We start from the raw sequence: 12,747 nt of genomic DNA, 5'->3' as shown, positions 1-12,747 counted from the left end.
TCGCTTCCACATTGCCATCCTCACACAAGGCGATCCATATGCCGCAACCTGCCAACCAAATATTAATAAAACTGGATTATGTACTCATACAATATCCCAGGGTAACCCATCTCAGCTAGCAGCTAGAAGCCTAGAACAGTATATAAGTAAACTGCAGAGCCTTTGCTCCGGGCTTTTCTGAACTCAAATTACCAGAATCAAATGCTGTAGAGATCATAGGCCCTTCTAAGTAGAAGGAAGAAGTAAGGTCCACCACTCATGTCAACTAGGAAGGTTATTCTCACTCTCCAGGATAGCACTAAGCTGTAAAAGCAACAAATATACATAATGAGTTCTCCATTTTTTTTGACAAAGTTGAATTGAAAAAAGAAGTTAGAAAATATTGTACAGATTACCATGCTTTTATCAGTGTTATATACATATGGCTTGATGCACAAATGTCACCTGGAATAGCTTTGCCTTTCAGGCTCTCCCGTCTGTAGCTTCAGAAGACCAAAAACATCAGGTGTTCTACGCCCCGACACAACCGACGAGCTGAGAACTGCTGATTACAAATAACCTTCAGGAAGACACTTCTTCAGAGAGCAGAGTAGGCAATGTTTCCCACAGATCATGGATGATTATATTCTTTTGCTCATACTACATTACAGAGGCAGATCCTTCTCTTCCACAGTTGATTCTACCTAATGGCAAGCCGGACAGATCAATGCAAACAAAAGCAGTACTGTTTATTGCTAGGGAGTGCAATGTTACTGCCCGAAGGCGAAAACGACTGAAAGTTAACAAGCTAGTACATAGTAGGAACTGAAAACAAAGAATTACAGAGCCGACTGCATGCCCACACCCATATCAGGACATAAGTGCCCGGGCAACAATCGCTAACCTTGAGACTCTATGCTCATACTTCCTCAAGCTCATCCTCCTGTAGGTTTGTTTAAAAAAGATAAAGGAAAGCAAGTAGTTCTTCCACCTAGCTCATCAGTCCACCTTCAAAATTGGTCTGTTTCCATTTTGATTGGCAGCAAGCTGCTTCGTAATGTCTTCCTTGGCTTTGTCTTCTCTGCGTTTTGCTTCCTTTTCTACCTCTTCTTTCGTCATATTTTCATAAAAAAGAACATTCACAGAGAGCCGCACTTCCTTGATGCTTGGGAGAAATTTCAGCCCAGATAAGTCAGCTGTAGATTCTAGAAGATACAGACTCAGCACCTCAAGTTTTGGCATTGATGTTGCCTCAAACTCCAGTGAGATTTCCATGATCAGATAAGAAAGCTCAAGGACCTCGAGGCTTCTGAAAAGTCCACCATGGAAAGTGATAGGTCCATTGGTTTGACACGATTCCTCCATGATATGCAGAATAGATAGGTTTGGTAGGTTCCCAAGGACTTGTATGGTTTCACCGTCTCCCGATAACTTGGTAAGTGTTAGATCAAGCTTCGTGAGATTCTGGAGCCTCTGGATCCATTCCGGCATTTTTTTCAGGTAGCCGGACAACTTGAGGCTCTGGAGGTTTTCCAGAGGGGATGACATGCCATGCAAGTGGTCATATAAATTTCCTTCTTGTGACTCTACTGACAAGGACTCAAGGCGGCTGAGAGCAGAAATGGCTGAACAAACATCCAGCCCAATTTTTGTGTTGATGCCAAGCACTACTCCTAACTTGCGCAGGCTAGTGAGACCTTTTATCTCATTTCCCCATGCAAGGTGCACACGATCCAGCGTGTGCAGGGTTTTCAATTTCCCGATCCCTCTTGGCACATTCACAGCAAAAGAATGTACCTCGTCAATGACGTAGCAAGAGAAAGGAGCACATGCACCACGATGACAATTGACATGCATTCGGTAAGGTACACATGGTAGTGCTGGCCAATCGACTGGATCTTGTGAAATGTTCGAGGCATGCAGAAAATGCAGCTTGCTAAGATTGGTGATAGTTTTCGGAAGTATCAATATACGTGTACCTCTGATGTCTAGTGTCTCGAGCTGTCTCAGGTTACCCATTGAATCCGGGAGGTAAGAGATGTTGTGACACCCTCTTAGAGAAAGGTATCTCAGATGAAGATGCTTCCCGATGTGCTCAAGGTGACGATCAGCTAGACCTTCAGTATCTTCTAGGTCTAGCACCCGAAGAAACCTCATCTTTTCAGAAATGTAAAATGGCATCCACTTGCCAAACACTGTCACTGACCTTATACGGGACAGCTCCACTGTGCTCTCCAACTCACGCTCATCTCCCTCCCAATTGCTGCTTATCGCAAGGTGACGAAATGCACCATGAGTGTTAGAACTACACCCTTCCTCCAACCTGAACACGAGATTTTCCTCCATTGACTTTGCAATGCTGATATCACGGATGAGATCATGTAGCTGGCAGGAGTCAAATCCTTGTATGCTACAAACTGATTGCTGAGTTGGTAATATCATGCTTCTCTCTATGAGTTCCACGAAGTATTTGTCCGCTACGGATATGTCCTTCGAGTAGCCCTCCGCAATCCATCGTTCCACCAAACGTCTCCGGCTAACATTGTGATCTTCAGGAAAGATGGAGATGTACAGAAAACAAGACTTGAGGTAATATGGGAGACCATCATAACTTTGCATGAGCACAGTGTAAATGGTCTCAAACTTTGGATTCATCTCCAGCTCAGCGCTCATACGCTCATTCAGTTTCCTCCACTCCACAACAGTTTTTGTTGGTTGGTCTGCCAAGAAGCCACCTATGCTTACTATCGCAAGAGGAAGTCCATTACACTTCTTAAGGATCATATTCGCTGGTTCAACCAACTCTGGATAATGCTTAGCCAAATTTGTGGTTTTATCCTTAAATACCTGTGATTGTGCAAGATATAATCAGTTCTTTTATATGCTATAATTAGTGATGAAGCAAACAAGTCTTCCTAGTTTATTTATTAACTAGCATGTGCCAGTTTCGGTGGTGAGTGTACAATAGGATTGATGGCACCTTGAGGCATGGTTATGACCTATGCCCGATCTTATCTAGGGATCAATTAATGCAGGCAACTGGCTACTTTACTAGAAAAGAGGAAAGGCGGCAAAGCGCATGCGGAGCAATAGATCGGTTCCCGTCGTGAGTTGCTTCTAGCATCCAGTAACTTAACAGATCACCATTTCTGTGCCGGGAAAGCACATTGAAGGAGCAGAAGTCTAGATGCGGGTAGCCCTAGGGGAAGATAAAATGGGCCAACTGGATTCTTGCTAGCCCAGCTTGCTATAGCCATGGTGCATGGCCTGGTGCGCAACGCAAAGCACACACAATAGTAAATGGTACACAGAATCACTCAAAAAATAATGCAAGACTAAACAAATACCCTCCCCCCTGCCAATCATGTACACCAGCGAAGCACAACCTAGCTGAAAAGTCACATGATCATGTTTCTACCATTCTTTGCATGCATGAGATTTTTGCAAATTTTAGAACTTCAAGTAAGTGTTTTTTCTAAAAAATAAAATAAAAAGCAAATATATAGAAATTCTAGTCTAGTCCCATGTTACATACCGTGTACTTTTCAAAAATTTGGAAACAAATTCATAGAAATGACACTCACCGTAACTACATGAATTTTTAAACCTAAATCCGATATATATAACCCCATATGAGAAGAAGCGATGAGGTCATGCATTATTGTTGGGTCTTCTTACTACTTGCTGAAATGATTGGAAGTGCATTATTCATGCACGATAACCCTATAATATCGGTCACAATGGTGGCTAAATCTTATGTATTTGCAACCCACTGTGAAGTATCCCCTCCAAATTGAGGGTGCTCAAGCTGTATACTAATTTTGAAATGACCCTTTTAACAAAACAAAACTGAAATGAGATAAAGTGAATACAAGTATACAACTCTAGATGGTTCCATAGAAAAAGGTAATACTCCTCAATACCTTTTTAATGAAGACGTCACATGCATCCTCATCTCGTAGACCACTAGGCAAGTATATGCACTCCTTTTGTTTACTCTCCGAAAAAGATGGTGATTGTGCTGGCCTCTGCATGCACTCTAGTTTCTTACAACAATGTTTAGCAATATCCTCACGCCTTGTTGTGATCACAATGACATTCATGGAAAGTAAACTAGGCACCATTTTATCCCATTCTGTGGTAGAAGAGAAGTCATCAAGAACAATCAAGCATTTCTTTCCTTCCGAAAGCATACCCAAAACTCCATTCAACTCTTCAACTCCCATGGAAGCAATATCTTTTTTGGTATCCCCTGCAAAGTCTTGGATACTCTTCGTTGCAACTAGTTGATATATTAAGCTGTGAAGCTTAAAAGGCCGCAAGACTGTGACAAAAGCATGTCTCTCAAACATGCCAGTGACCCCATGATTCTGGTAAATATCTTTGATCAGAGTGGTTTTTCCAAGACCACCCATCCCCCACACACCAATCACCTGAAATTGTTGGGTGCTAGCTTGTTCTCCAATTAGCTTAATAATATCTAATTTTTCTTTCTCACGCCCAATAAGCTGAAATTCCTCGAGAACACCCGCCATCGTGTTGGTGCGTGCAAGTCTCTCTTGCACTACCATCTTTCTATCAACATCAACATTACATTGGACTTCTTGTATCTCGTTTTCATCAATATAGTGTAGCTTTGAGCTAGACGTTGGCTTCGATGAATATGTATCGTCTTGAGAATTCTAAGCACAAGCAAACAATAGTAAGATATATATTTACTGATAACTCAGTCGAGACAATAATGACTAGTCAGCTGGGCGCAATTCCTATTGGTACACACCATTTTTATAGTTACAATGAGCCAAAAATAGTAAATCAAGTTCGAATGGCATGTATTCAAGTCAATTTTGCAGAGATGGCATGGGGAGGCTGCACTTTGGCAGAAATAATGAATGCACAAACACAAATTATTCACGAGTCACATAAAAAGTTGACTAGTACTACACAAGAACATTAACTTACTGAAAACCTTAGCACACAACATTGCATGACCACCTACAACACTATGAACATCATGGACAATTGCTTAATCAAAGCATTGCAAATTTGCAATATCACTTTTATCAAAGCATTGTTGGATCTGACCCACGGTCCAATTAATCACATAAAAAATATTATGAATACATGCACATACAAAACTTGTCGCCGAGGACGTGTACTCTTTTTTCTCTATATTTCTGTTCAGAAAATCGCCTTTACAATCTCATGACCTGGGCTGCGCTTATATACTGCTAGTGCTCGACATGCATGTACTAACTCTAACACTAATCAGACTCTGTTATGACCGGCCAGGTCTATGGCCGCCGTAGGCCCACCGGGCAATCTTAGCCCACAAGTTATCTTAGGTTAATTTTTATGCAAGTTAACTTAGGTTAATTCTTATGCAAGTTATCTAGGTTATAAATATAGGTTGTAAGACTCTTTTTGAAAGCAAGCAATAAGACTATTCTATTGCCCGGCTCCCAGAGGAGCCGGAACCCTAAACCCTAGCCGCCTCCTCCTCCTTGCGCCGCCGCCCCAACCGCAAGGACGGCGCCTCGCCGCCGGCCGCCGCGCTCCAGCCCTCGCCCACCTCCCTCCTTTCCGTATAGTCTACGCCCTAGGCAGGGCAAAACCCTAGCTCCTAACACCTTGGTATCATCAAGCTCAGGTTCGACTATGTCATCACCACCACCATCGCCGTCGCTGCCGCTGGCCACCACCACCGCCGCCGCGTCATCACCTCTCGCCACGGGACCGCTGGATCTCCTCCCCGGCGCATCCACCGGCCTGCCGCCGGGCACCACCACCGAACCGCCGCCGTCTACATCAACGCTGCCGGCCAACTACACCCCGGAGGCCATGGCAGGGGTCCTCAACGATCTGGTGCTCGCGGTCCAGGGCATCCGGCTCTTCCTCGCCAGCCCGTACGGGCCGCCACCGCCACCCCAGCCACCCGCGCCCTCCCCACCGGCGCTTCCGTGGTACTCGGTGCCCGCCGCCCTCGCCGGCGGCTTCCCGGTACCCCAGCAGTCCGCCGCCCCAGCGCCGGCTTGGCCGCACTGGGCCGGCCCAACAACCGCGGCATCGGCCGCGCCCCCAGCGCCGGCCTGGCCCCACTGGCCCGCCCCAGCAGCCGCGGCATCGGCAGCGGCCGCCCCGGCACCGTGGCCGGCCTGGCCTGCCCCGGTCCCCTCCGCGCCGGCCGCCCCGGCTCCCACGCCACCGCCGCCTAGCACCGGCCCGAGTCAGGTCCCTACCGGGGGGCTCCCGATTCAGCACGTGCGGTTTCCCTCGTCGCATTCTCCGATTCCTGCTTGGCTCACCGGCACGTCCTCACCGCCGGTCTACACGGAGGCCGGAGACCCGTCGGTACCCATGCTGCAGCACGGTGCGCCGCCCTCGGCTCTCCGCATCGACGAACCGGTGGCCACTGGCGCGTCGACCCCGACACCACCGCGCTTCGCCAGGATCGACTTCGCCACCTATGACGGCTCGGAGGACCCCCGTAACTGGTTAAACCAGTGTGATCAGTTCTTCCGGGGCCAGCGCACACCGGCGTCCGAGCGCACTTGGCTCGCGTCCTACCACCTTCGGGGTGCCGCCCAGACATGGTACTACGCTCTCGAGCAGGATGAGGGCGGCATGCCCCCTGGGATCGTTTACGCGAGCTGTGTCTCCTTCGCTTCGGACCTCCACGGTGCGGCAGCCGCTTGTCTGAGCTGGGCCGCCTACCCTTCACCTCCACGGTCCAGGATTTCGCCGACTGCTTCCAGGCTCTGGCATGTCACGCTCCGGGGGTGACGGCACTACAGCGGGCGGAGCTCTTCGTCGGCGGCCTTCCCGACCACATCCGCGTGGATGTCGAGATGAAGGGCCCCCAGGACCTACAGACGGCCATGTACTACGCTTGGGCGTTCGAGCAGCGCGCCCAGGCCTTGACACGGCCCGCGGTACCTCGGGGGAGCCGCGTGCCTCCACGACCGTCGCCAGCCGTGCCCGCTTCTTCAGCCGTCTCACCGACGACCACACCGGCCGCAACGCGGCCCTTCCGGCGCCTTTCGCAGGCCGAGCAGCTCGAGCGCCGCCGCCTGGGGCTGTGCTTTAACTGTGATGCGCCCTATGCCCCGGGCCATGTCTGCCCGCGCCTCTTCTACTTGGAGACCGCCGATGAGACGGAGGACGTTGTCACCAAGGAGGGACTCGGCGACCCAGCCGCCGCCAAGGTCGCGCCGGCACCCGCGCCCGCGCCGGCTACGGCCCTTGTCATCTCCCTTCACGCGTTGGCCGGCATCCGCAATGAGCAGACTATGCTTATCCCGGTCACGATCCACGGCGAGACTCTGGTGGCTCTTTTGGATACGGGTTCTACACATAACTTCCTCCCAGAGTCTACTATGCGGCGACTTGCACTACAGCCCGCGGGCGGGGAGCAGCTGCGTGTCACCGTCGCTAATTGTGACCGCCTCCGCTGCCATGGGCTCGCTCGGGACGTTCCCATTACTATCGGTGACGAGCACTTCACCATCACTTGTGACGGCATCGATTTGGGCTGTTTCGACTTCATCCTCGGCGTCGACTTTTTGCGGACTCTCGGTCCCATCCTTTGGGACTTCGACGCCCTGACGATGACCTTCTGGTGCATGGGCCGCCGTATCCGGTGGGCGGGCGTTGGAGGCACCCCGGCGTCGCCCCCACTCCAGCTAGCCGCGGCGACCACGGAGGCAGAGCATCCGCTGCTGGATCACCTCCTGCAGCAGCACGGTGATCTTTTTGAGGAACCCCGGGGCCTTCCACCGGCCTGGGTCTACGACCACCGTATTCATCTCCTGCCGGGCTCGGCTCCGGTGGCAGTACGGCCCTATCGGTACCCTCAGTTGCAGAAGGACGAGTTGGAGCGGCAGTGCGCACTCATGCTTGCCGCAGGTATTATCCGGATATCGACATCACCCTTTACGGCACCGGTCCTCCTCGTTCACAAGTCGGACGACACTTGGCGCTTCTGCATCGACTACCGTGCCCTTAATGCTCTCACACTTAAGGATAAGTTTCCTATCCCGGTGGTCGATGAACTCCTGGATGAGCTACACGGGGCGCGCTTCTTCACCAAGCTGGACCTCCGGTCGGGGTATCATCAGGTGCGCATGCACTCCGACGATATCGCCAAGACGGCGTTCCGGACTCATCACGGCCACTTCGAGTTCTTGGTGATGCCCTTTGGCCTCTCCAACGCCCCGGCGACATTCCAGGCCTTGATGAATGATGTCCTCCGGCCCTACTTACGTTGGTTTGTGCTCGTTTTCTTTGATGACATTCTTATCTACAGCGCCTCTTTGGCAGAGCACCTCCAGCATGTGGCCATCGTCTTCAACGAGCTTCGGGCGCATCATCTTCATCTTAAGCGCTCGAAGTGCTCGTTCGGGACACCTTCGGTCGCTTACCTTGGCCACGTCATCTCGGCCGAGGGTGTGGCCATGGACGCCGACAAGGTGGCGGCCGTCGCCGCTTGGCCGATTCCGCAGTCTCCGCGGGCTCTTCGTGGGTTTCTTGGCCTTGCGGGGTACTACCGAAAGTTCATCCGGGAATTTGGGCTCATCGCGGCCCCACTCACGCGCCTACTCCGTCGCGACGCCTTCTCTTGGGATGAGGAGGCCACGTCAGCATTTGAGGCCCTCAAGGGGGCCCTTACGACGGGACCCGTACTACAGATGCCGGATTTCGACCTCCCCTTCACCGTCGACTGCGACGCCTCCGGTGCGGGGTTTGGTGCGGTTCTGCATCAGGGCGATGGACCCCTCGCCTTCTTCAGCCGTCCCTTTGCTACACGCCATCTTAAGTTGGCGGCATATGAGCGTGAACTCATTGGGTTGGTGCAGGCAGTACGCCACTGGCGGCCCTATCTTTGGGGTCGTTCCTTCTGGATCCGCACGGACCACTACAGCCTCAAGTTCATGCTGGATCAGAGGCTCTCGACGGTCCCTCAGCACCAGTGGATCAGTAAACTCTTTGGCTTTGATTTCACCGTCGAGTACCGGCCGGGTCGCCTTAACACCGTCGCCGACGCCCTGTTCCGGCGTGACGCCGATGTGGACGACGGTGCGGCAGAGGGGACGGCCTTCTGCATCATCACCGGGCCCTCTTTCGCCCTCTACGCCGACATCCGCCGCGCGACCGCGACCGCGGCCGACGCCCTCCTCTTGCAGCAGCAGCTGGCGGCGGGCGAGCTGGAGGAGCCGTGGCGACTAACCGACGGCCTGCTTCTCCATGGGTGCCGCATCTTCGTTCCGGCGCACGACGATCTTCGTCAGCAGGTGCTGCGTCTCGCCCATGCGGCAGGCCATGAGGGCGTGCAGAAGACGCTCCATCGCCTCCGCGCCGACTTCTACATTCCAGGCGATCGTGCCCTGGTCCGTGATTGGGTACGGTCTTGTGTGACGTGCCAGCGCAATAAAACGGAGACGCTGCGACCCGCTGGCATGCTTCAGCCCTTGGAGGTTCCATCTCAGGTTTGGGCAGACATCTCCATGGATTTTATCGAGGGCCTTCCCAAGGTGGGCGGCAAATCCGTCATTCTCACAGTGGTCGACCGCTTCTCCAAGTATGCTCATTTCATCGCCCTTGGCCACCCATATTCAGCGGCATCTATCGCACAGGCCTTCTTCGATAGCATTGTCCGTCTCCACGGGTTTCCTTCTTCGATCGTCAGTGATCGGGATCCTGTGTTCACCGGCCATGTATGGCGCGACCTTTTCCGGCTGGCGGGCGTGAAGCTCCGCCTGAGCACTGCCTTCCATCCTCAGACGGACGGCCAGTCTGAGATCGTTAACAAGGTGATTGCCATGTATTTGCGTTGTGTTACAGGTGATCGCCCTCGCGCATGGGTGGACTGGCTCTCGTAGGCGGAGTACTGCTACAACACCTCTTTTCACTCCGCCCTTCGTACTACGCCCTTTGAGGTGGTTTATGGTCGGCCGCCCCCGCCGATCCTGCCGGTGGATGCGGCCTCGGCACGGACCGAGGCGGCCGGGGCTCTTCTGAGGAGCCGTGATGAGATGCTCGCGGAGGTCCAGCAACGACTTCTCCAGGCCCAGCAGTTGGCCAAACGATACTATGATGGCCACCATCGCGAGGCGGAGTTCGCGGTGGGCGATTGGGTCTGGCTGCGTCTACTTCACCGCTCTACGCAGTCGTTGGACCCAAGCGCGCGGAAGAAGCTCGGTCCTCGTTATGCCGGTCCCTTTGCTATCCTGGAACGCATTGGGAAAGTGGCGTACCGTCTTCAGCTTCCGGCCGGTGCGCGCATTCATGATGTCTTCCATGTCGGGCTGCTCAAGCCATTCCGCGGTGATCCACCCGCGGCACCGCCGGCCCTTCCGCCGGCCTCGGACGGACGTCTCCTTCCTGCACTGGAGAAGGCGCTCACGGCCCAGCTGCGCCGAGGCTCCTGGTACGTGTTGATTCGGTGGGCTGGACTACCAGAGGAGGACGCTACTTGGGAGCAGCGCGAGGAGTTCCACCAGCACTACCCCGACTTTCAGCTCGAGGACGAGCTGTTTGCGCAGGCGGGGAGAGATGTTATGACCGGCCAGGTCTATGGCCGCCGTAGGCCCACCGGGCAATCTTAGCCCACAAGTTATCTTAGGTTAATTCTTATGCAAGTTATCTTAGGTTAATTCTTATGCAAGTTATCTAGGTTATAAATATAGGTTGTAAGACTCTTTTTGAAAGCAAGCAATAAGACTATTCTATTGCCCGGCTCCCAGAGGAGCCAGAACCCTAAACCCTAGCTGCCTCCTCCTTGCGCCGCCGCCCCAACCGCAAGGACGGCGCCTCGCCGCCGGCCGCCGCGCTCCAGCCCTCGCCCACCTCCCTCCTTTCCGTATAGTCTACGCCCTAGGCAGGGCAAAACCCTAGCTCCTAACAGACTCTAACTCATCAATTCCTAATTAGACACAAGTACTAACACGGTATGCAAATCCTAACCTTACTAATACTGGACTCAAACAAGCTGCAGGCTAACTACACTAGCAAACGTTGCTAACATGACACAAAAGCTGACTCCAAACATGACTCTTTTGCTAACACAAATTAAACTTAAGATTATTTATAACAAGCATTACCCTTGGACGCTATATACTACATCAAGCGGATTTAATGTTTCACATTGGGTGGCGGTTTTGAAAATAAAACCACCATACTTTGAACTAGATGAATAACAAAAGGTTGTTCAAATTTAAGTACGTAGTACCTGCTGGTAGAAAGCATAGATGGTTTGTGAAGAAGACAACTGCTTGAGCTCAGATGCAATACTTTCTTGGCCTGAGCATAGGCTTGCAACTTCAACATGCTCCGAGGATACTATGATCCGACTCCCCAGTTTGTTTTCTGGGAAGCAGGTTTTGATCTGGTGCCATTCTTCAAGGGTCGATAGTTCAGTAAGCACAATCAGGTACCTCTTCTTGCTGACATATCCATTGTACTCACGTGACAACTCATGGCTCGTCTTCTCCCCCTCTGGCTCCAGCAGAAAATCGACCACCCCTATGGTGCTCACGCGAAACTGTTCCACTATACTCTGGACAAATTCTTTCCGGTGGAAAGGGCGCGTCACCCTAAGCCACGCTCGGCATGGGAAGTTGAGTTTGACGCTTGGATTCTCGTAGGCACCCAAGATGATGGAGGAATGCCCAACTATGCCACTCGTTCCCCACACTCCGATCACTCCAATTTGGTCTGATCCCAAGTCTTTCTTGTCGCTGAGGATCAGCTGGGCAAGATCCAACCTTGATCCTGATTGGTGCTGATCTGTACCATGCCTTGTTGCTTCATCAACTCCGAACATGGCAGCAGCGGTTGTTGTGAGGTCAGAAGAATTAGCGGGTTTTGATCCACGGTCGATGAGGCGGTACCGCACGTTCCTCTGGCTCACGTCCTCCACCTTGGCACGCAGCTCCTTCATCTGCTTGGCGACATGGCGCCGATTAAGGAGCGTGCGAGGGATGCGCCACCAGGATTTCCGATGAACACGGACAAAGAAGTCCTGGAGGCCATCTTCGACGTCGTAGGCGACGTCACGGACCTGCTTCACCCAGGTCCTGACCACCTTGTTGTGCTCGCCTTGCTCATCATGCGCCACCATCAAGAAAGACTGCATCATCTCCAGCTCGTCGGTGACGAAGGCCTTGTCGCGCTGTACTCCGAGCTGCAGGGCCACCTCCTCCGCAACTGCGGATTTGGCGTAGCTGAGCGCTCCGCTCAGCGCGGACTTGCCGATGCTCAGCGCAGTTGCCTCCATCGGTACCGATCAAGCTTCCCTCTCTCGCTTCCCGTGAGTGTTTGCGTGTGGATGGATCTGAGATGCAGGGCTCAGGCTCTCAGGTCATGGTTAGGTAATGACCTTGCTGATTGATGGCGATTAGTGGCCTGCTCGCTCACAACTAGATCTTTTAATCACGAATTTGCTGCCCTTAAGTCCTAGCACATTAGTTTTTAACAGCGGACTCATTAGTTAACTCTGCATAAGGCCGGCTCTCATTACAAGGACATATAGACAGCGATGCCTCAACACACTCTCATATTGTTAATTTCTAGTATTTCTACAGGAGCTTGCTGCACTCACTCACTGATAATGAACTAAGCCTGCATGTGAATGTCCTCCATCCAACATTAACAACCCACAACACGGCTTAAAATTTAGTGAAAACACATACAGCTTTGATGCTAATAGTTGTCGATCTGAACAGAATATACTCCTATATACTAACAAAAAGTTTAACCATTGATAAGTAT

General features: G+C 52.0%; 1 protein-coding gene across 1 annotated transcript; it reads right to left on the bottom strand.

Annotated features, from left to right (window-relative positions):
* Positions 1 to 522: 522 nt before the first annotated feature.
* LOC123135213 (disease resistance protein Pik-2-like) lies at positions 523 to 12,268 on the bottom strand. The gene is made up of 3 exons (XM_044554287.1): positions 11,207 to 12,268; positions 3,903 to 4,661; positions 523 to 2,826 (listed from the first exon to the last, which is right to left on the bottom strand). Exons 1-3 carry the CDS (start codon positions 12,251 to 12,253, stop codon positions 979 to 981), a joined length of 3,654 nt encoding a protein of 1,217 aa, XP_044410222.1. The 5' UTR covers positions 12,254 to 12,268; the 3' UTR covers positions 523 to 978.
* Positions 12,269 to 12,747: the final 479 nt, after the last annotated feature.

This window comes from Triticum aestivum, chromosome 6B (genome assembly GCF_018294505.1).
Source record: "Triticum aestivum cultivar Chinese Spring chromosome 6B, IWGSC CS RefSeq v2.1, whole genome shotgun sequence".
In the NCBI taxonomy this organism is placed as follows: Eukaryota; Viridiplantae; Streptophyta; class Magnoliopsida; order Poales; family Poaceae; genus Triticum; species Triticum aestivum.
This window is presented reverse-complemented; position numbering and strand designations above follow the sequence as displayed.